The sequence below is a fragment of the Schistocerca americana genome, chromosome 3 (genome assembly GCF_021461395.2).
Source record: "Schistocerca americana isolate TAMUIC-IGC-003095 chromosome 3, iqSchAmer2.1, whole genome shotgun sequence".
Taxonomy (NCBI): domain Eukaryota; kingdom Metazoa; phylum Arthropoda; class Insecta; order Orthoptera; family Acrididae; genus Schistocerca; species Schistocerca americana.
Genome location: NC_060121.1, coordinates 650,058,474 through 650,084,149, shown reverse-complemented (window position 1 = coordinate 650,084,149; position 25,676 = coordinate 650,058,474). Strand labels below are relative to the sequence as shown.

General features: G+C 41.1%; 1 protein-coding gene across 1 annotated transcript in view; it reads left to right on the top strand.

Moving 5' to 3' along the window:
* Nucleotides 1-25,676, top strand: part of LOC124606275 (spondin-1) — a 605,207-nt gene that overhangs the window by 541,885 nt on the left and 37,646 nt on the right. Inside the window, exon 16 of the mRNA XM_047138254.1 lies at nt 13,611-13,686. Coding sequence (XP_046994210.1) covers nt 13,611-13,686 — 76 coding nt within the window. The remainder of the gene's footprint in view (nt 1-13,610; nt 13,687-25,676) is intronic.

Below are 25,676 nucleotides of genomic sequence, written 5' to 3'. Positions count from 1 at the left end.
TTGCAGAATACCAATTGTAAGTATTCTGCTTTCACTCCAGAACTGTCAGGATCTGAAAGGGTCTGTGCCCAACAGACTAGGATTTTGAGCACTTTGTTCATCTGTGCTGGTTGGTGGCAACTATTAGCTTGTAGAGATAAGCCAGAGTAAGTAGGTTTGTGGTACACACTAAGCCAAAAGGTCCCATCTGCCTTCCTCTTGACTAGTGCATCCAGGAGTGGGAATAGTCAGTCCTTCCCCAGTTCCATTGTGCATTTTATTTTAGGGTGGTGTGAATTCAGATGTTCTAGGAAAACATTGAGCTTCTCCCTGCCATGGGATGATATGACAAAGGTCTCATTCACATACCTAAAAAAAACATTTGTGTTTATATGTGGCCGACATAAGAGCCACTTCTTCAAATCTTTCCTTAAATAGCTTGGCCACTACTGGTGATAGAGGGCACCCATCCCTGCCCCTTCTGTTTGCTCATAAAATTGACTCCCATATAGGAAACATGTTGAGGTCAATGTGTGCCTGAACAAGTCCAGGAGGGCCCCATCGAAATTTTTCCCATTAATACCGAGTGAATTATTCAGTGACTGTAAAAAGTCCTCTGAGTTCTGAATATGATATACACATTTACCCACATGTGGTGAAAGTATCTTTTTCATGTACATAACTGTGGGGTAGGTAGCTGCACCAGCATTGCTAACAATTGGTTGCAGATGTACCCCCTCCTTGTGAATCTTGGGCAGCCCATACAGTCTGGGTGGTATTGGTACTTTTGACCACAACTTTTGTGTGACCTTTTCAGGGAGACCCATCTCCTTCAGTAGAGCCTTGCCCTTTTCGTCCCCTTTGCCAGTGGGGTCACTCCCTGCTGGTCCACATGCTGGATCCTCCAGCAGTTCTCACCACGTTCCTGTCACAGTCTATCATCTGTAGGATGACTGTTGAGTTCCCCTTTTCTGCTGGCTTAACCGCAATGTTGTCATCCTCCCAGAGTGCCAGCCTTTTGTCACCTAAGATGTTTGACTTGGGCAGCTTTCTCCTTGTGAGTGCCCTGCAGGTCTCTCATTGGACTTCTTTGGCCATACTGGATGTGTGTTGGCCACTTGCTTGACTGCACTGATGAAGTCAGCAATGGGCACATTTCTGGGGGTCACTGTGAAATTGAGGCCCTCGACAAATACTTTTAAGGTGGTCTCATCGAACTGCCTTCCACTAAGGTTGACCATTCTATTGCACTGTGTTGTTGAGGTGATCAGACTTGGCTAGTTAGCAGGCCTTTGATTTCTTCTTGGTGCATTCTGCTAGAGACCAAGAGGCACCTTCAGTATGGTCCCAGTCTTGACTAGAAAAGGAAGTTGCTACAGAAAAATGGAGAAACAGCAACTCCCTGGAGTCACATCTAGTCAGTGGTGGATGTTGCACATTCCCTTCCTTACCAGCATGAGGCTGTCTTTGTGTTTCAGTCTGTTTGCCACACTGAATTGATTTGATGCTTCATCCTGGTGAATACTTGTACTGCATCCCTCTCTTGGATCTCAGCAGGATACTGAGAGAACACAGCACCCACCCTTTCCTTTGTTGAAGCTTATCCAGCTTCCAGATGTTACATTATATCTCCTCCCCACAGTCTTCTCATGTAATTCTTTAGTCTTTCCTTGTGATATTTGACATGTTGACTAGTCAAGTCTTCTGCCAGTTGTTTGCATCATTCTCACATGATATTTTGATCGCATGACTCACTGTCTCACTGTCTTCTTCAGGTGCTCCCTGAGTTTACTCTTTGGTTGGATAAGGTCCAGTATTTACGCCTGGATGATGCTAGGCACTGCATTTTTGGTCCATTTCACATGGGGTACTCTGTCCATGGTTCACATCACATCAGGTGTTCCATCCACATCCATCAGTAATGGTTCTAATTGTCCTCTCTTGTCACCGGCCCTCCAAGCACTTTCCACACTCAGCTTGGACATCCTATGGTGCTGCGCCAGATCACCAGCAGGTCTTTCTACTGTCTACATATCCATGTTTATATTACTTGGTTCAAAATTTAGCCCCATAATCCAATCCATTTATGGTACTGTTTCCTGAAATATTGTCTTTATTGTCTAATCTTTTTCCAAACTAATATGTGTGGTAGTGGTAGGGCTAGAATTCTTGGAACAACAAAAGGCAGACACTAAGTCAGACACATTGATTGTTGATTTTTAGGGGTTGAGTGGAAAATTTAAATTCACACGTGTGTAGTCGAAAGTTTAACATATGATGTAATGATTTGCTCAGAGCCTGATAAGCATACAAGCTTTGAGATATTCTGACCCCTCCCTGGCTGAAGTACTGCAAATTTCATGTGCATCTTAAGTATCACAAACAGTGCAACAGACTTTGAGAGGTTTCCTTAACAGACTCTTAAATGGAAAACAAGTTCCATTCAGCAGTGGCCATCCAGCCATGTTCTCCACAAACCTGGGTGAGTACCAGAGATCGTTCACAGCGATACATTTTGTTTCCAAGTTGCACAGACTGTTTCCCCTCACATTCCAGACTGTATAAGTGTTTATATGGAGGTCATATTTCAGATGTAAGCTGTTGCATCACGGGCACAAGGTACCAGTCCCCACAACTGAACTCAATAACATTTCATTCAGTCATCATTTCCTGATGTCATATAAAAAGTTGTTACATGCAACAGTGCAAAACATTCTAGTGACTTCTTTTTGATATCATCACATCATTCTCAGTCATTAACCAGTTTATGTACTTTATAGTGGGTACTCCTTCATTCAGGAAAGTGCAGACAACTTTGTGGGTTTTCGGCCACTATCAGGAGCCACTCCGGCCATGTGCAACTGACAATCACTCATAATCACATATCGCAGATGTTGTCAGTTTTGGTTGTGGCAAACCATTCAGTCAAGAGCATTTGTGGTCTTGACACATACTCTGTCCTTAGATTTTCATTACAACATGAAGAGCATTCCATCGGCTTGTCATTACCCTGTGCTGCCATTGATACACTTCATATGCATTTTGCAACTTTTTTCTAAACTTTCAGTACGGAAAACTTTTATAAAATCAACCTAGTAGAGGCATATTTTCAGTTGTCTCTTGACAAAGACTTGCATGAATTCCACATCATCGGAATTATCGCAACAATATCCTGATTTGTCACACACTAGAAGAAAATTTGTACAATCTGTTTTTGGTTTTTGTAGCCCTTGCATAGAGAGGCCTTTTGTGTAACTTTTAAAAATGTGCCTGTTTTCAATGGACAGTTCCTTACTTATGTAATACCCACAGTGTGAAGGGCCTTAGTCCACCAAAGAATACATACAATGCAGAACATGGCCATGTCTAAATCCATAAGGACCCTTACGTATTTTTAGAAAAAGTGAATTACGATGTATGATTTATTCCCCAGGCAGCCTCCAAAGTCCAAGTCCATGTACTAAACTGTCTCCATCTCCTTTCAGTGGTCATAAAAATGCCATTTGGTTTTTCAGAAGTTAGAATTGGCCCTCTAATTAGCACCTGTGACTTACCATTCCCACTTGCTGTTGGTGTTGGCAACAGATTCAACCCCCCACATCATTGCAGTTGTTCTCTTGTAAGTTAGAGCATGGTACAGAGAGGTTAATCAAATTTATGTCATCAACTTACTCCAGCTCAACAACATTATTTACAGATTGAAAAGGAAGCATTGGCAATCACCTTTGGTGTCCATAAATTTCACATTTTTTTGTATGGCCACAAATTCCATCATATCATCAACCATAAACTGTTCATTCCTTATTGAACCTAAAGCAAAACTGCCAGTGTGTAAGGCACATCATCTTCATTGATGGTCTGTCAATCTGACTATTTCCAATATTCTATTTACTGTCATACTTCCGCTCATCTTTGTTACACACATGCACTTTCTTGTCTCCCAGTAACTACAGGCTCTGAATTTGACTGCCAATAGTGACTTTGCTGTCAGTTTGTCAGTCAACTGGAGCAGTCGCATGACATGTTCCCAGTAAATTCCCAGGATGTTGCTACAGCAACTAAGCACAACTTGTTTCTTAAGCAGATCAGATTGACATACCAAATTTTCAGTTGCAGAATCACCTGACACTCACCATGTTTTTTTTCATTGGTATCACCAGCTTCAAGTTTTCTGAGCTGTGTTGCTCCTTTCAATAGATGAAGAATGGTGGCGGGTGATGGTGCTGTCGTTCCTGTAATATAGGGTCCTCCAACTCCTCCATGAATCCCACTGGAGAATTGACAGGATGAAGCAGCTGGTGCTGGCCTTGTATGGTTAACACTGTCGCATTGTTATTTGGCAGGCACACCCAGCAGCCCCAGCCCAGTCTTTCTCTCTGCAGCCAAGGCTGACACAGCCATGGGACTGAGTGTGCACAGACTTTGCGGGCCTTGTCTTGATGTCCATGTGGTTAATCACCACTGATTTCTCCTCTCACTTCCCATTTGTTGTGCACCCTAGTAGACAACAAGGTAGCACCTATGTCTAATTCAATAAAAAAATTAAAAATTATTTTTTTAAATTTTACTTCTCACACTTAAATATTGTATGTGGTGGGAGATCATGGTTACTTTTATTTAGCTATAAAATTTAAATCCTACATGAAGCTGGAATGCAATCATGCTCTGTCTTTGGTTCATAAATTGTTATCAAGAAAATTTTCTTTCATATGAAATGCTAGTGAGATAAAACATTGCAATATTTCATAATTCAAGATAATAAATGTTTTTCATAAAATGGTTCTCCTCCAAGCCAAAGGTCTGTGAGATTTTGGCTTGTGGGATTTGAATAAAATAATTGAAAATACTTGACCATTTTGCCTATCATTTAATTTCTTTAACATAATGCAGAAAATTGGAGACTGCTTTGTCAGATGTACAGTATGGTTAAATGTCAGTGAAGCTGACTCAAAACTCTCCCACAAAGACCTTGTCTTTAACATATGCCACTTGCCTCACAATATTTTTGAAATTAAGTTGTGACTGGGATTGCATAAACAATACACACAACTTGGAATAACATTTTGCTTTCAAATTATGTTTTCAATGTACGCTTACATTAATTCACAATGAACATCAATCAGAATGAAATCAGTAAAGGAATGCGAATGAGAATGCAAATGCCAATGGACGAGTCTATGTTGTTTCATCAGTTATATATCAGTCATGTTATGGCTTAGTTGGTATTATGTGGCTATAATTTAGTTTTTCCTTGCTCTTATATAATCTTAGCCAATGTGCTTGAAATGAACTATTATTATTTAAATGTAAATAAAAAATCATAAAAGCTCTTAAACTTACGAAAAGAGGTGCCACGTATGGGAGAGGATGCTCCCTGCGCTCGTGACTTACAAAGGTCCCCATTTCACAGCGACTAATTTCAAAAGGTTTTATACTCACAATGAAGTTAAATATCTTACCACACCCCTTTCCATCCAGTCTCAAACAATTGGTTAGCATCTTCAAAATGGAAATATTGCAAGACTTAGGGTCTACAAAATGAGCTTTAGACCATAAGAGGCTCCTAATCTTAGATGGTGGTTGAGAAACATACTTCACACCATGTTTCCACAGAATACAACACAGCTTCTCAAGAGTTTAAACTTCCTTGCACAGTGTTCACTCATTGCACTAGTGCAATTCAGAGTATGAAATAAGTGCACTTTCATCTTTGTTACAGTGTCGAGGTCATAATGTTGTTCCTGTTTTCCAAAGTTGAGCATCTCATTTAATTCTCCTCCCACTAATGACATCATGGAACAGGCCTATTTAGTCACTGTCATTACAATCACTGGCAGTTTTATTTTGTTTCTAAGGAATTATTTTGGGTTCATCTGATGACTACTTCGATAATTTCAGCATTTTCTTGGGATTGAATTGATGGTGCTTCTTGGTCACAGTCTCAGAATATTGTTCTGGCCAGTATTTGGCCACATTTGAATATATGCATGGCTCAGAGCATGATGTAACATCTCAGTGTTCTGTGATCAATCCCACAGAAAATCACTGGATGATGCAACTTTATCCATGCTAGGGAAGATTTGAACCTTGCACTGATGCCCAGGCATTTGCAAACAGCTATTAGTTGAAACTTTGGCAATAATCAGAGAATTTATTTCCATTCATTTATACTCCAGTCATTGTGAAAAGCCAACTATCATCACTGCATCACAATATTTTAGGACTGAGGAGTAAAAGTAATGAACTACTTTTATTTGCATTGTTGAATCTGTCATCAAACCCAGTTGACATAATTTGCCTCTCTGAACACCATGTAGCCCTTATAGATATGATAAGTGTTAAAAGATTTTGGTTAGTTTAGCACTTCTGTAAAGTAGAAATGGAAAAATATTTAGATGCCATATTCATATGAATTAGTCATAAATTTAAGAACATAGATATTAATAAATTTTACTTGGAACAGCATATGGAAGCATATGAGATGGAGCTAAAATTTCCTGACACATCCAAACAATGCTGAGGAGGTTAGAAGAGGTGTGTATTATGGGTTGATGGGGGCACATCCATCCAAGCTCAAATGATAGCAGAACATAGCTGCAAGTGGCTCAAAACTAATATTTAAATCTTAATTTGACAAAGATGCATATTATGTTATTTCAAAAAAGCAAAATAGTCCAAACTACATCTCTCTGACCAGGAATAAGGCATCAATAGGAAAGAAGTCATTATTAAGCTGTCAGTCCTCTCCAAGTGGGAACTAATTACATGTAGTGCCCCAGAAGGTCCCACCTTAGGATCTTACTTTTTTGTATATATTAATAAACTTTGTCAATAACAGCAGCAGGTGCAAATTTTATTTTGTTTGCATATGATACAAACATTGGAATAAACAGAAAATCAAGTACAGTGAAAGTGATTAATGATAATTCCATGGACATTAATAAATGGTTCTTGGTCAATTCTCTGTCTTTAAGTTTTGAAAATACACAGTATATGCAGTTCAGAACTTATAAGAGGTATCCTCCCATTGTGTGTCTAAAATATGGCAATAAGCAGGTAGAAGATGCTGACAGTGTTACATTCTTGGGATTTACAACTTATTAATAAATTCTGTATGGAGGAGCATAGCACAGAGCTATTGAAGTTTTTAAATAAGTCTTTATTTGCAGTGCAGATGTAGCTGGACATAGATGATATATAAAACTAGCTGTTCCGATGTGTAGTCTGGATTGGGAAGCGGCATGGGCTTTGTAATTAATATATGGTATTCAAGTTAAGGGAAAACAATTGTGTCAGTTTATTTGCTCATGGGGATTACACAGTGAGGATTGATAGTGGCGTTAGAGAAGATAACTCCAATAGCTCCAGATCTATCTCAAAGAAGAAGGAGAATGCAAAGTTTAAAAAACCAATCTGTTTAGCATCTGCTCTACCTGAAAGGCAATGAATGGGAAGGCTGCTTCTCTGTAAAATTCAAATCATACAAATTACGCACCTCTGGGGCCTGGGGCACCTTACACATAGAATACTTTGCTTCCTGTCAATCCCTAATATCATTTGGGATCATTTTTTAGGGTAAGTCATCAAGCAGAGCTAAAGTTTTCTTCTGGTGCATTGTTCTTAAAATAAATAAAGTGTTCCTTCAGGTGAAATATGCTGCAAGGTTATTATGTAAAGTAGATAACAGTAAATCATGCAAATTTTGAAATTCTTACATTTGTTTCCCAGTATATTTATCCTTGGTGGCTTCTGCAGAAGTCTGGGGTTCAGAATGGAGTTAAGTAATTTGGTAGGAGGATATTTAACAAGTTCCCATGTAACATAAAGCAAGAAATTAGGAATCCCTGCCAATTTGGTGCAAAATTACAAACATACTTTGCTGGCCATTCTTTCTATAATACATCCGAATATTTAGATTCAAATATAGAAAATTTCTGTTAGCTTCATGGCAAATAGCAGTGTAGATGTGAAGTTGCATGACAAGTAGTAATTTACTGTAAATAGGATTCAGTGTTTACAGATGCAAGTCATTATTTTCTTCAAAAAATACCATAGTAATCAAATAATATCATATTGCTAGCAGCATATAAACATCAGCTATCTAGTGTATCTGAGGAGGTATCAGCATCTTTAAAAGTAGCAAATTCTAATTTACTTGATTAAATTTAGCTGGCATAATGATGAACAGTATTAAACAATGAAAAGTCTGCACCCTCCTACGCGAGTCTGTTTATGGGTCTACTAGAGAATACCTTCCTAGCCTCCCAAAATGCCAAACCTCTAGTCTGGCTCAGGCTCATTGATGATATCTTCATGATCTGGACTGATGGCTAAAACACATTATCCTCATTCCTTCACAACCTCAACTCCTTCCTTCCCATTCACTTCACCTGGTCCTCCTCAACCCAGCACGCCACCTTCCTTCACACTGATATCCTCCTCTCTGATAGTGCTATCCACACCCCTGTCCACATTAAACCCCTCCAACCACCCCTAGTGTCCACATTCCAACAGCTGTCATCCGTTTCACACCAAAAAATTCTCCCATACAGTCTGGTCACCTGGGGAAGCATATCTGCAGTGATAAGAACTCCCTTGCCAGTATGCTGAAGGTCTCACTAAGGCCTTCACAGACAGGCAGTATTGCATTGACCTAGTCTGCAAATAGATCTATCTCCCATACCATTTCCCCCCCAATCCTTCCCATCATCCCAAGAAACAGCTACAAAGGAATGCCCCCTTCATCACCCGGTACTGTCCTGGACTGGAACTGGTAAATCATGTCATTCATCAGGGTTTTGATTACGTTTTATCATACCCTTAAATGAGGGACGCCATACACAAGATCTTTCACACCCTCCTATAGTGATATTCCACCCACTCAACTTCCACAACATCCTTGTCCATTCCTGTGCCATTCCCAAACCCAACCCTTTTCCACAGGGATCATACCCCCGTGGAAGACCCAGGAGCAAGACCTACCCAATCCACCTACCAAACACTTCCTGTTCCAATCCTGTCACGAGCTTATTCTTCCTGACCACAGACCAGGCCACATGTGAAAGCAGCCATGTCACATACCAGTTCTGTTGGAATCATTGCACAGTTTTTTGCATTGGTATAAACATCAACTAGCTTCCACCAGGATGAACATCCACCACCAAACTATGGCCAAAGGGCAAAGTAGACTGCCCTGTAGCCCAGCATGCTGCTGAAAATAACATGCTTGATTTCAATGACTGCCTCAAAACTCACACCATCTGGATCCTCCCCTCCACCACCAGCTTTTCTGAACTGTGCAGATGGGAGTTATCTTTAAACACATTCTCAACTGCTGAAATTACCCCAGGCTCAACCTACGGTAATCGACTGTACCCACACTCTCCAGCCAAAAGTTTCCATACCCTTTGTCCTGTCACCTCACACATCTCATCACTCTCATTGTGAGCCACCCTCTGTCAATGCACCACCCAACTTTCCCCTTCCCTGCTCCTCTTCTTTTTTACTCCTCTTTCCTCCCCCCCCCCCCCCCCCCCCCCCCCAATCCCCATTTCCCTGCCTCACAGCCTCTCAGCTCTGTGTCTAGTGGCAGTCTTGTTATGCCTCCATCTAGCCCCTGCACACTCTGCCAGATAGTGCTCTTCTCTCCCTCCACCCATGCCCTGCTATCCCTGGCCCATCCCCTTCACAGTGCTGCTTTCATTCATGTGACAGCTGCATTCCAGTCTGAGTTGTCAGAAATGGTGGTCACATGTGCATGAAATATGCTTTCTTGTGTGAATGAATATGTGGATGTGTGTTTCCTTTTCTGAAGAAGGCTTTAGCCAAAAACTAAATGTGCAAAATTCTTTTCATTGTGCCTGTCTGCAACTCAATGTGTCATGTTTGTGCTAGCAGCAGTCTATCCTTATCCTTATTTTGATGTACAGTATTGAGTAGTATAGTGTCTATCATTTCCTTGTCTTTTGGTAATGTTTATCATGTTTCATTTCACGTCCTTGAAAGTCTTCCTTCTTAGTGTCATCTATAAAACATGATGAGTGAATGTGTAAAATAAAGAATGAAATTATTAAGTTCCATCCTTATACATAAATGAATACAGTGTAGAAGATTTTTGTTTATTGTTGATTTTATAGTAGACAGCATGGATATTGTTAAATATAATTATTTAAGTTCAGCTTTGCTTTCTTTCCTGATATTAAAATCCACTACAAAGCTAGACACTTATTTTGTAATTATCATCGACAATTGTTTTATATTCAACAGCATTTAATAAACAGTATCTGGCTGATCTGAAGACAATTGTCAAATTATAACAGTAAGGCATTGTAAGTACTTTCATACATTCTTAAATACAATACATTCTTATGGCAATGTGAATCTAGTTTCCCATTATAACAGTTAAGAGAAAACAGAAATCAAAGTGGGCAGATATTATGCTGACATCTGTAATCAGTGTATTATTTGTAAAATAGAGAGATCAAGTTGTATCGTGAACTGAAGACTGCTTTAGAACCAAAACTGTTGGGTCATTTACTGTGAGATAAAAAAGGATAAAAGCACATTCTGCATAGAAAAGAAGAAACACAAAGAATAAAACAGGAGTAAATTGTCCATGCAGTACAGTAAAATGATTCCTTGTAGTAGCAACACATACGTCCATGGTGGATCACTCCTGGTAGCTCCTGAAGTAGGTGAAGAAAAGATTTACAAAGCAGATTTGTAGCTTCTGTAGTACTGTATCCATAAATTTTATCTCATGAGATGCATGGTGAATGTCCAGAGATTGTGGCTTCCAAAAAATTTTGCTATGAACCAAAAGAGAAACATTATAAAACAGTGTTATTTTTGTTCCTAATTAAACAGCTGAGCTATCTGTCAAAACAATGCAAATACTGATTACTGCTATGTGTTTTAGAACGTTTTTGTCAGTGTCATCAATATTTGTACTTTTAAAAAAACATGTACATAATCAAGTTGCATGGATGTTTAATCATCATCAATGAAGTAAAAACTATTTTCAGATCCAACAGTGGAATGTTTGATTTTGCCTAATGGTTTTTTTCCTACAATCATAATTTCAAATAAGACATAGTAAGATCTTTACAAAGAACATAGCTGTTTTATGACAATATTATGAAAAGGATATAGTGGAGATGTTGAGTCACAGATAGGCACAACAAAAAGGCTGTCAAACAAGTACGCTTTTGGCCAGAAGGGGCGTCCTGTGAAACAGACAACATACATACCCACACTCATGCAAAAGCAACTCATACACACATGACCACTGTTTCTGGCTGCCAAGACCAGACTGTGAGCAGATGCGAATGATGGGAGAAGCAATCTGAGTGGTGGGGGTAAGGAGGAGGCTGGGGTAGGGAGGGGAAGGGATAGCAGAGTGTGGATGGGGGACAGTAAAGTGCTGTACATGGGGTAAGGTGGAGAGAGAGTAGGGCAGCTAGATGCAGGCAGGAGGTTAAGTGTAGTATGGGGGGTTGGGGGGGGGGGGGGGGCAGTGGAAAAGGAGAGAAGTAAAAGACCATTGGTGCATTTGTGGAAGAGAGGAATAGGAACATGGAAGAGGACAAGTGGGTGAAGAACAATGACTAATGAAGGCTGAGGCCAGTAAGGTTATGTGAACATAATATATGCTGCAGGAAGAGTTCCCACCTGCGCAATTCACAAAAGATGGTGTTAGTAGGAGGGATCCAGATGACACAGATTGTGAATCAGTCATTAAAATGCAGAATGTTGTATTGGGCAGCATACTCAGCAACTGGGTGGTCCAGCTGTTTCTTTGCCACAGCTATTCAATTGCACCAGACCCGGGTAGTACTGAGACATAAGGGTAATGCTGCTCTATGGCCAGACAGTGGAACATTGGGAGGTGGCAGGTGACAGGAGAGATAAGCCACTGGAGATCTGTTTCTGTACAAGGATGGGAGGGTAATTATGGTGTGTGAAACCTCGAGTGAGACCCTTGGTATATTTCAAGAGGGACTCCTCATCACTACAGATGTGAAGGCCACAGGTGGCTAGGCTGTATGAAAGGAACTTCTTGGTGTAGAATGGGTGGCAGCTGGTATTACTGGTGGTTGGTAGGTTTGGTATGGATGGAGGCACTGATATAACCATCTTTGAGGTGGAGATCAACGTCAAGGAAGGCGGCTTGTTTGGCTTAGGAGGACCAGGTGAAGCAAATGGGGGAGAAAGTGTTGAGGTTCTGGAGCAATGGGGATAGGGTGTCCTCACCTTACATCCAGATCACGAAGATATCATCAATGAATCTGAACCATGTGAGCAGTTTGGGATTCTGGGTGGTTAGAAAGGTTTCCTCAAGATGGTCCACAAATAGGTTAGCATAGGATGGTGCCATGCAGGAGCCAATAGCCATACCCTAGATTTGTTTGTAGGTGATGCCTTCAAAGGAGAATTAACTGTGGGTTAGGATATAGTTGGTCATGGTTACCAGTTGTAGTTTTGGAATCCATCAGGTGTTAAGTAAGGTAGTGTTCAGTAGCATTAAGGTCATGGTCATGGGCATTAGGGATGTTAGCATAAAGGAAGGTGGCATCAATAGTGATGAGCAGCGCACTGTGTGGTAAAGGAACAGGAACTGTAGAGAATTGGTGGACGAAATGTTTGCTATTTTTTATATAGATGGGTAGGTTGCAGGGTAGGCTGAAGGTGTTAGTCTAGGAGAACAGAGATTCTCTCAATGGAGGACAATAACTGGCCACAGTGAGGTGTCCTGGGTGGACAGGTTTATAGACTTTAGGAAGCATTTAGGATGTCGGAGTATGGAGAGTGGTAGGGGTGAGGAGAGAGATAGACACTGGGAGAGGTTCTGGAATGGGCCTAAGAGTTTGAGGAGGAACTGGGTACCTGTTGAATATTTGGAATGGAGTCACTGTATCAGGGTTTGTAGGTGACGTACCTGACAGCTGGCAGAATCCTTCTGCCAGGTATCCCTTGTGTTTCAAAACAGTAGTTGTACAGCCTTTGTCAGCAGGTAGGACTATAAGGTCAGGATCAGTTTTTAGGTGGTGGATTATTTTATGATAGAAAACTGCTAATTGCTGTCTTCTTGGTAAAACATGTTCATCGCTCTGTTCTGCACAGTGCTCCAAAATTTTGAAAACTTTATTTTTTAGTATCTGTAGAATTATTCTCATAATTATTCAACAAATATATTATTTGTGGAATACCGTTTAGTTTGAATGACATAAGATGCCGGGCACTGATCATGATAAATAAAAGTAAATATTAAACATACACATATCATGCACAGCACCTTTTTCTCACTTTACTTGATATTACAACATAATCTTTTGTGCCTCTTGTGACAGTTTGTTACTTGAATGTTTTGCTATATAGATAAAATTCCGGTATCATGTCTTTCAGATGAAAACTCAAGTATTTCAGTTGTTTTTATTTTTTTGTGTCATATGCAATCAGCTTACCAGTATTAATTCTTCATTAATACAAATTATGTTTCTGTATAACAGTTACTTGCGTGAAGAAAGTAGTGGGTCCGTATTATATCTGGTTTCTGAAAAATATATCTCTAATCTATTTTGAATCTTCAGTTTTTTTGTAAATTGCTTAATGATAACCATACTACGTTACAGTTGCATCCAACTCATGGAGGTAAGAGATGTCCAAGTAAACGCACGAGAACAAAACCATGTCGAAAAGGACGTTGTGGTTAGTAACTTCATTTTCTCTTGACAACTTCTTTACCATTACATTCTTTAAACTATCTGTCTGAGATTATGTCACAAAGTTAAAAAAAATTCTTAATTGCTTATCATATAAAAACCTATTACTATACTGTGAAATTCGTAATTGTTATATGTGTATGAATTAATCATTTGCAGCTCAGTGGATAAGTACCATTCCACAGACCCAGGTTCAAGCTGTTGTCAGTCAAAAGATATTTTAATCACACTTACCATGGCAGTTGCCAGTGATAATGGGTTGTGTATGTGCAAAATTCCAAGCTGCATCATGGTCCAGATCCTACAGTACATAGAATGTTCCCTACCAGTTGGCTTGGCGAGACAGATCGTATGTCGGAGAAAGACACCAACATGTTACCTCCAATAGCATAATCCATATTACTATAATAAATGCAAAAGATGCTCTGTCTTCCATGTTTTCTTGACTAAACTGTTGAACTGATTTTGGTGAAATTTGGTGTGGAGATAGCTTTAAGCATAAGAAAGAAAATAGGCTATTTTAGAAAGTAGTAAATATTTACTGATTTTAAAAATGTAAAGCAAATTAGGGAAAAAAATTACTCTTTGAAAAGCTGTTCACTCATTGAGTTTTAAACTTTATGATGTTTGTGAAAAGACTTTTATTGGTTGATATGTTCCATGTAATAGTGTTCAATGGAATGAATACAGTGCTTATGCAATTCTCAATGTGTCTGATCCATACTTCCATACTAATATTATTACATACAAAAGTTAACTACGTCTATTATGTTTTCACAACTAAACTGCTGAATTGATTTTAATGAAATATGGTATGGAAATAGCTTGAATGCTGAGGAAGAACATAGAGTACTTTACAAAGTTAAAAAGAAAACAAAGAGATGCCAACCCCTAAGAGGATGAGGGAGGGTATGAAACATCTTTTTTTGCATCAGTGAATATAAATCACATTCAAAAATTGTCAGATTTGTTGCGTAAAGAAGACATTGTATAATGTATAGCTACTTCAATAGCACAGTGAATAGATGAGTACTGCCACACTGCACATTGTGGAAGTTGGAAGGGGGTGGGGGCACATCAGGAACTGTGCTATGAGAGGGCAGCTAACGTTATTGCACATACAACAGCTTACTTATTCACAATCACTTATCATAAAAAAAACTGCTGATATGCAAGTGCAGCCACAGATGGCTTACATAAAGTATTGTGGTATTCAAAACAAACTTTAGGTTGTTTTATTCAGTCAGTTTAGCAATGTAATTTATGAAAGAGTAAGACCATTTGAACTTCACAGTCAAAAGAATGCAACTATTAAAATGAAATATGTTTGTCGTAACTTCTGATTATGGTCTCTGAGAATGCTGCCTGCAAGTCACTTGTGGAGAAAGTATAACTGAAAACATTTGTGACCTGAAGTCTTGTGAATGCACATAGAAATAATCAGAGGAAATAATACATTTGATGTCAGGCATCATTTACAAATCACATCTATTGAATTTGAGAGGGAAATGGCAGGACATACAAGCTGTGACTTTTGCAAAAGAGATTTTGTTGTAGAACTGACTGATAGCAGTAGGTATGTGAAAGGTATCTTGGTAAACAAGCTTCTGGACAGTTTAAATCTCAAAATGAGAACATACAAAAAGGATATAAATTACTATGTTCTCATTTACCTAGTGCAATTTCCCAAAACTACACAAAACTTAAATGTGAACAACTGTTTGTGGACTGGAATGCTCCTCTTCTCAAATATTTGTCTTTGCCATAACTGACATGCCATATTACTTTATGTAATATTAATACATATACCGCTGAAGCATGAGACTGAGTAAATAATTACAAGCATAAGACAATAAATGAGCCATAACCATCAGTTTACCACATACCACATTTAAATTGCATGCACATATTTTGCCAGCGGATAGTAGCACATGGATGCTTGTTGTGGGGGCTGTGAGACATTGCATAGTAACCAGTGCAGGATGTAGGGTGTACCTCAAAAGTGTATTCAAGTAGGACAGCATGAAGTCTTCCGATTTCTGTGAGTCAAAGGAATATCTTCAGTAGAAGTGCATTTTGAAATGCATCTCACTTATTGTGACAACTGTTTATTATAGAAACCTATGTTCATTTGAATCCAGGAGTTTAGCAAGGAAAGACAGAGCATCAGAGATCATGAGTGTTTTGGCTGCCCTGTGGTTGTGGCAACTGGAACCACAGTGTAGTGTGTGGAACAGATCATTTGCTATGACCTGCAATCATGATCGATGATGTAGTACATGCTGTGGGTGTTCACAGAAGACATCCAGGTCACATAACAAAAACTGGAGAGATCACTCACCACCAATAGCCACATTGCACCTTTGAATGGTTTTGCTCCCAAGTGCGCTCTGGTTTCAGTCATGAATAAAAATGCTGTTGTGGGGCTACCTGATTCTGGGTGTATATGTGACAGGAGCAGACCATTCTAGTTATCTTTTTGTTGATCCTTGCATGTAGTGATGTGCCAACCCTTTTATACAAACCCTCTCCTAGTGCCACTGGTGAAGGAGCTGCAGGATTTGTGTATGGTGTGTGAGTAGTTCCAGCATGAGGACACTGTTCTGACATTTAGAAGGCATCAAAGGGAGAAGAAGGTGTGATACGCCTCGTCTGCTGATTTTGGGTAACTGCTCTAACAACCCTTGCTGAATTGATGTCAACAACCTGCAAAGTTATATGTCCCATTCCTCAGATTGGTCTGCTGCTGTAAAATTCACCTAGAGCTAGTTGCATCTTGTCATTCAGTTGAAAGCATTGTGCGTCTTTATGCCAAGTCCTTTAGATGTGACAGAACACCGGCATTGCAAAGAGGTGGGCCTGTAATGAATGTTATAATGGTTACTGGAAAGGAACAATACCCACCACTGTAACTGTTGTGCCATTTTCTCTGGGAGTTTTGTCAAAGGTTGAAAATTGAAATAATTGGCTTGTTGTCTGTGATTAGAAGGAATTTAGTGACATATAAGTTAAGGCAGAACTTTTGTACAATGTAACTAATAGCCAGTGGCTCCTTTTCTATTTGGCAATGGTTGCCTCTGCCACTTACAGTGGTTTAGATGAGAATACAGTTGGCCGCTCAGTCCCATCTTCACTAATCTGTTGCAATGCATCTGTGGTTAACATGAGCAGTTTGCAAGGTGCAGAGGTTGATGGGCAGGGACCAGATCTGAAGCAACTGTTTAATTGCACAAAAGCCTTCTGATAGGCAGTAGACAACTAAAAATGCCCACCTCTTTTGAGTAGCGTCCTAAGTGGATGAGTTACATGGGCTGTGTCAGGTATAAATTTTCCAATATATGTTAGTATTCCTAGAAATGATTATAGTTCTTTCAGTTTTGTGAGAGGTGGCAAATAATATATTCCCTCTACATCCTCAATCATTTGTTTTAATCCAGATTTACTTTACGTGTATCCTAGGTTCTTAACACTAGGATTAAAGATACTACATTTATCCCAACTGTAATGTAATCTATTAGATTGCAGTCTATCAAAAAGTGCTTGTAAATTTTTAAGGCATTGCTTTCACATGGCACCTATTACAGTGATACCCCCCATGTCATTTACATGTTGAGAGAGTCTCTGGATAAGTTGTTAGAAGTATCTTTGAAATATTGCTAGTGCAGTTAGGATTTCAGAAGGTAATCTGTTGTGCCTGTACATTCCATAATGCATATTTATTAGTAGGATCTGCTGAGCTTCCGTGATAACTGGCAGCTGTAAATATGCAACTGCTGAATCTGTTTCAGAGAAGTTTGCCTGTAGAGATCAATACTACTTTGGGTATTAAAGGTAACGTTTAAGCCAACACACATAGATATTGATACATTAGGTTTCTTAATTGCAACTGTTGGGGATGCCCATTATCTGTAACATGTAGGATAATCTCCATTCCTTGTAACCCATCCAGTTTCAGTTTGACTACTTTCTGCCTTATGAATGGCATTCAAAGAGTTTTTCAAAGCAAAAGCATTAATTACAGTTTTAAAGAAATATGAATTGCAAATTTTTGCATACCTCAGTTTAGATTCACATTATTTTTTACTGTCTCCAATATAGTGTTTCCAGGTCACAGAATGATATAGTATGTAAGATTAGGTTTATATTCTCATTGACTGGAAACTGAATGGTGAAAACATTAAATTCAACAATGTTAGGAGATGTAGGTGAAGCTATTGCTAAGAATATTAGTGCTGTACATACATTTCTGTAAGTAGATTGCACCATAATTTAGTCTCTGGTATTGTCTGTTTGCTGAATGGCACCACCTGCCATTGTGCTGATTCTAGTGGTTGAGAGCCTGGTTGCTCTTGCTTGTCATTGTTGATAACAGACTCTGCCACATTTTGATTTGCTAGTAATGGCGTCCAGCATGATTAATAACTGGTTAGAAGTTCCAGTGGCTGCTGTGGGAACCAGTCTGATTAAGTAGATTGGTGCATTCTAATCTGGCACTTCCACCCATAATTGACCACATGCAAGGTGGCCAGATGTCCTCTCTTGCTGTCATGGCATACTGCATTGGATAAGAGCAGTATTGGTGGTTGTGCTTGTCATAATGTGCACATGACTTGCATGACATAACACTGCATTGTTTACTACAAAAGGTGTCTATTGACAAACCTGTGGAGGAAGACACTAAGTCCTTGTAAATGCACTATGTAAATGAGTAAGACTGACCACAATCCTTACAACAGTGGTTGAATCAAAGGTGAATCATCACTACATGAATTTGATGCCCATAATGTTCAGACAGCAAACTGTAGACATCAGAGAAGACAAAGTACTAGGATATATGAGGGTTTTGGCTTTTGCACTAATTCATAGAACTCACTATGACACAACAACAATATTTATTGCTATTTGACAAATGGGGTTCAGTATCTCTTCACTGGAAATATAGCAAAAACCAACAGAAATAAACATCCACCTCTCCTTTGACTCATCAAAACTTGAGAAAAATAAAGCAAGTAGGGAAGGTAGTTGACCTGAATCTGCTATATTTTGTGTTAGATGTTGTTGCAGCTCCTTATACCACAATAACTGATGTACCAGCAGTCATTATTGAAGTTGTTGCTATTGCAGCATCAATTCCTTATGATGCTGTTGTTTCTGCTATTGCTGTAGTTTTTCAGTGCCAGTTGCTACTGCTGCTGTTGTTGCTACAACTCTTATTGTTACTGCTGCTGTTGTATCTTTTACTGCCATAATTTCAAGAATTCTTGATCTATACTCATAAGTCTGAGTGGTCATTGCCAATTTAGTAAATCTCAAGATAAGCCATTGAAAAGCTTTTTATGAATGTGACTGATGAGAGCAATTTCACTGCAAATAGTCACAAGTCCGGTTCATGCACAGTTGTCAAAAGCAAACAAAAATCCCCAAAATTAGAAATCCAAAAAGAGGCACTTTATGTAAAAATCAAACAATGTAAAGTCCAGGATGGAATGTAACAATAGTATGAAAAGCAGAGTTGCTATTCACTATTTAGTGGAGATGCAGAGTCACAGATAGGCACAACAGAGAGACTCTCACAATTAAAGCTTTCAGCCATTAAGGCCTTTGTCAACAATAGATCACACACACACACACACGCACTGGGTGGGGTCAAGCAGGAGACTGGGATGGGGAGGAGGAAGGATAGCATGGTGGGGGTGGCAGACAGTGAAGTGTTGCAGGTTAGGGGCAGGGGAGACGTGGGGGGGGGGGGGGGGGGGAGTAGTGGAAAAGGAGAGAAGTAAACATATTGGGTGTGATGGTGGAGTAACAGCAGTGTAGTGCTGGAATGGGAACAGGGAAGGGGCTGGAGGGGTGAGGACAGTGACTAACGAAGGTTGAAGCCAGGAGGGTTACAGGAACGTGGGATGTATTGCAGGAAAACTTCCCACCTGCACAATACAGAAAAGTAGGTGTTGGTGGGAAGGATCCATATGACACAGGCTGTGAAGCAGTCATTGAAATGAAGGATATCATCTTTGGCAGAGTGTTCAGCAACAGAGAGGTCAACTTGTTTCTTGGACACAGTTTGTTGGTGGCCATTCATGTGGACAGACAGCTTGTTGGTTGTCATGGATACATATGAGGGCTATCCACAAAGTACATTATGTTTTTGTTTGTGTTCGTTAGGGGCGGGGCTAGCGCGGCCATCTAGGTGTCATGGCATTCCGCCGCTCAGTCGGCATCCTGCCGTGCTAGTGAGAGGTTCATGCTGTACTCCGTTGAGTTACTGTGACAGTTTGAAATGTCAGCGTTAATTGAAAATGACGCGAAGTGTGAAGTGCATGCTGTAATAAAGTTTCTGACTGCAAAAAACTGTGCACCGATAGAAATCTATTAGCAGCTTTGTGAAGTGTATGGGGACAACATAATCACTGAAGGTGGAGTGCGTCAATGGGTCATAAAATTTAAAAATGGCCGAACTAAGGTTCATGACGAAGAGCAAAGTGAAAGACCCAGCATAGTGACTGCCAAACTTGTCGAAAAAGTTGATGACGCGGTCCATGAAAACCGTAATTTCACAATAACGGAACTCTCTCTGAGTTTTCCACAAATTTCACGAAGTTTGTTGCACGAAATCATTACCAAAAAGCTTGGTTACCACAAGTTTTGTGCAAGATGGATACCAAAAATCTTGACAGAGATTCACAAAAATCAGCGGACGGCTGCAGCGTTAACGTTTTTGGACGCTTACGAGAAAGATGGTGACTCATTACTCGATTGCATCGTTACTGGTGACGAAACATGGGTTAAGCATGTGAACTGCGAGACAAAATTGCAGTCAATGCAGTGAGTACACACAAATTCTCCCCAAAAACCCAAGAAATGCATGCAGACAATGTCAGCAAGGAAGGTGATGGCGACTGTCTTTTGGGACAGAAAAGGTGTGATTTTTGTGGATTTCCTGGAAAGAGGCACTACAATAAACTCTCAAAGGTACTGCCAAACTCTGCACAACCTCAGAAGAGCAATACAAAACAAGTGAAGGGAAAGTTGGGCTCAAAGATCTTGCTGATTCACGACAAGACACGGGCCCACACGGCAAATGCCACTCATGAAGTTCTCGAATCGTTTAAGTTGGAGTTGTTTCCTCATCTGCCGTACAGTCCCGACCTGGCACCGAGCAACTTCCACTTATTCCCAGCAATGAAGAAGTGGTTGGCTATGCAGCGTTTTGATGACGACGCACAGCTTCAAGAAGAGGTAACCACGTGTTTGAAGGCGCTGGTGGCTGAATTTTACGACGAAGGAATTTCCAAGCTCGTCCATCGCTACGATAAGTGCCTTAATTTAAATGGCAACTATGTAGAAAAGTAGTATTTAAGTGTGGCTTTCATCTGTATATAATAAAAAAATTTCCAATACTTTATTTATTTTTAATTCCAAAACGTAATGTACCTTGTGGATAGCCCTCGTAGAATACAGCACAGTGGTTCCAGCTTAGCTTGTAGATCACACGACTGGTTTCACAGGCAGCCCTGCCTGTGATGCTATAGGTGATGTTAGTGACTGGACTGGAGTAGGTGGTGGAGGGAGGATATATGGGATGGATCTTGCATCTAGGTTTATTACAGGGGTATGAGCCATAAGGCAAGGGATTGGGAACAGGGGTTGTGTAAGGATGGACAAGTATATCATGTAGGTTCAGTGAAGAGTGGAATACCACTGTGGGAGGGGTTGGAAGGATAGTGGGTAGGACATTTCTCATTTCAGGGGATGACAAGGGGTAATCAAAACCCTGGCAGAGAATATAATTCAATTGCTCCATTCCTGGGTGGTACTGAGTTACGACGGGAATGCTCCTTTATTGGCCAGACAGTGGGACTTTGGGATGTGGTGGGAGTCTGGAAAGAAAAGGCACAGGATATTCATTTGTGTACAAAGTTTGGAGGATAATTATAGTCAGTGAAGGCTTCAGTGAGAGCCCTCAGCATACTTCAAGAGAGACTGCTCGTCACTACAGATGCAACGACCATGGGTGGCTAGGCTGTATGGAAGGGACTTCTTTGTGTGGAATGTATGGCAGCTGTTGAAGTTGAGGTAATTCTGGTGGTCAGTAGGTCTGATATCAATAGAGGTACTGATGTAGCCATCTTTGAGATGGAGGTCAACATCTAGGTTGGTCACTTGTTGGGTTGAGTAGGACCAGGTGAAGCAAATGGGGGAGAAGTTGTTGGGGTTCTGGAGGAATGTGGATAGGGTGTCCTCATCTTTGATACAGATAGCAAAGATGTCCTCAATGAATCTGAACAAGATGAGGCATTTAGGATTCTGTGTTTTCAGGAAGGATTCCTCTAGATGGCCCATGAATAGGTTGGCATAGGATGGTGCTATGCATGTGCCCATAGCCATACCCCAGATTTGTTTATAGGTAATGCTTTGAAAGGAGAAGTAATTGAGGGTGAGGATATAGTTGGTCATGGCAACTAGGAAGGAGGTTGCATTGGGGAAAGGGAGTGTTCATTAGAGGTAAGGTCATGGGCATTAGGAATGTTAGTGTACAGGGAGGTGGCATCAATAGTGACAAGCAGGGCAGCATTTGGAACTGTGGAGAGTTGGTAGAGGAAATGGTTGGTATCTTTTATGTAGGAGGATAGGTTCCAGGTAATTGGTTGAAGGTATTGGTCTACCAGAGTAGAGATTCTCTCAGTGGGGGCACAGTTTTATTTAACCGTATGGCTAGGGCCCCCTCGGGCAGATCGTTCACCGAGTGCTGGTCTCTCAATTTAACGCCACTTTGGTGACCTGTAGTTAATGATAGGATGATGAGGACAGCACAACACCCAGTCCCTGGGTGGAGAAAATTCCCTGACCCAGCTGGGAATTGAACCCGGGCCCAGAGAATCGACAATCTGTCACACTGACCAGTCAGCTACCGGGAGCAGACAGGGGCACAGTAACTGGCCACTATAGGGTGTCCTAGATGGTTAGGTTTATGGACTTTAGGAAGTATGTAGAAGGTAGGAGTCCAGGGAGTGATAGTGGTGAGTAAAGAGGTGGACTTCAGAGAGAGGTTTTGAGATGGGCCTAAGGTTTTGAGTCGTGACTGGAGATCCTGCTGAATTTCTGGGATGGAGTCACTGTGGCAAGGTCTGTAGGTGGAAGTATCTGACAGCTGGCGGAGTCCTTCCACCAGGTAATCCTTGCATTTCAAAATAACAGTGGTGGAGCCTTTGCCCACAGATAAAATTATAAGGTCAGGAATTGTTTTCAAATGGTGGACTGCAGTTGTTTCTGAGGATGTAATGTTAGTTTGCATGGCGAAGGATTTGGGGAATGATGGTGAGGCAAGGTTCAAGGTTAAGAAATTCTGGAAAGTTAGCAGGGGGTGATTTGGGGACAGTGGGGTTGAATCACTGTTGGATGGAGGAGTGAATTGAGTTATGCAAGGTTCAGTTTTGGTCTTTGGTTGAGACTGATTGGTAGGGTTGGTGGCAAAAAAGTGTTTCCACTGTAGGGACTGGGAGAAGGAGAGAAGCTCTTTAACAACATGACTGAATTTGGGAGTGAGGCAAAAGGTTAGACCTTTCTAAAGAGCTGATATTCCAGTGGGGCTAAGGCTTCTGGAGGAAAGGTTCATGACTGTGTTGCAGGTCTGTTTTGGTTCTGGATTCTGTGTGGTGGTGGGAGGGAGTTTCGGAGGGTAAGTAAGTGTATTAGGTCTGCAAGACAGGGTTTGTCAGCTATGAGGGGACATAGGGGAGATTTGGAGGTTGTTGTAGAGGTGGCTATGGATAAGGAAACGTTTCTGTATTGACACAGATGGAAGGAGCAAATATCCATGATGGTGAAAAAAATGCGAGAAATTACATAAATAATGTAGAATTATGTCCAACAATTTTCGAAAAAATACCAATCTTATTTCCCCCTTTTGCATCCATTTCATACTTTTCATGAATGTTCACACATATTTGGGTGTATCCCTCAACATACAAACTAACCTTACATCCACAGAAAGAACTCCAGTCCATCATCTAAAAACAAATCCCGACCTTATAACCCTAGCTGCGGACAAAGGCTCCACCACTGTTTTTTTCAACTGAAAGGATTACATGGCAGAAGGACTCTGCTAGCTGTCAGATACTTCCGCCTACAAACCTTGTCACAGTAACCCATCCCAGAAATCCAGCAGGATCTCCAGTCACTACTCAAATCCTTAGGCCCATTCCACAACCTCTCCCTGGAGTCTATCTCTCTTCGCACACCTACCACTCCCTGCAAACCTAACTTCTACATGCTTCCTAAAGTCCATCAACCTAACCACCCAGGATGCCCCAACGCCCCATGCGGCAAATTACTGTGCTCCCACTGAGAGAATCTCTACTCTCTTAGTCCAACACCTTCAACCTATTACCCGGATCCTACCCCCCCCCCCCCCCCCCCCCCCATATAAAAGATACCAACCATTTCTTCCACTGACTCTCCACAGTTCCTCTCCCTTTACCACATGAGGCCACCTCCCAGTACACTAATATTCCTTATGCTCATGGACTTACCGCTATTGAACATTACCTTTCCCAACGCCCCATGGATTCCAAACCAACAACCTCCTTCTTAGTTGCCATGACCAACTATATCCTCACCATCAATTACTTCTCCTTTGAAAGCATTACCTACAAACAAACCAGGGGTACGGCTATAGGCACCCACATGGCACCATGCTATGCCAACCTATTCATGGGCCCTCTAGAGGAATCCTTCATAAAAACCCAGAATCCCAAACACCTCATCTGGTTCAGATTCATTGATAACATCTTTGCTATCTGTATCAAAGGTGAGGACTCCCTATCCACATTCCTCCAGAACTTCAACAACTTCTCCCCCAATGGCTTCACCGGGTCCTACTCAACCCAACAAGCCATCTTCCTAGACGTTGGCCTCCACCACAAAGATGGCTACATCAGTACCTCTATCCATATCAAAGCTACTAACCACCAGCAATACCTCCACTTTGACAGCTGCCATACATTCCATACCAAGATGTCCCTTCCACACAGCCTAGTCCCCATTGTTGTTGCACCTGCAGTGATAAGCAGTTCCTCTCACAGTACGCTGAGGATTCTCACTGAAGCCTTCACTGACCACAATTATCCTCCCAACCTTGTACACAAACGAATCTCCTGTGCCTTATCTTTCCAGTCTCCCACCACTTCCCAAAGTCCCACTGTCCGGACACAGAGGAGCATTCCCTTCATAACTCAGTACCACCCAGGACTGGAGCAACTGAATTACATTCTCTGCCAGGGCTTAGGTTACCCCTCATCGTTACCTGAAATGAGAAATGTCCTGCCCACTATCGTTCCCACCCCTCCCGCAGTGGTATTCCACCATCCACTGAACATACACAATATACTTGCCCATCCTTACAGAACCCTTGCTCTCAATCCCTTCCCTCATGGCTCATACCCCTGTAATAGATCTAGATGCAAGACCCATCCCATACATCCTCCCACCACCACCTACTCCAGTCCGGTCACCAACATCACCTATCCCGTCAAAGGCAGGGCTACCTGTGAAACCAGTCATGTGATTTACAAGCTAAGCTGCAACCAATGTGCTGCATTCTATGTATCTGTGACAACCAACAAGCTGTCTGTCCACAGGAATGACCGCCAACAAACTGTGGCCAAGAAACAAGTTGACCACCCTGTTGCTGAACATGCTGTCAAACATGATATCCTTCATTTCAATGACTGCTTCACAGCCTGTGTCATACGGATCCTTCCCACTAACACCAGCTTTTCTGAATTGTGCAGGTGGGAACTTTGACTGCAATACATCCTACATTCCCGTAACCTTCCCAGACTCAACCGCCATTAGTCACTGTCCTCACCCCCTCCAGCTCCTTCCCTGTTCCCATTCCCACACTACACAGCTGTCATTCCACCAACACACCCAGTCTGTTTACTTCGCTTGTTTTCTGCTACACCTCAGCCCTCC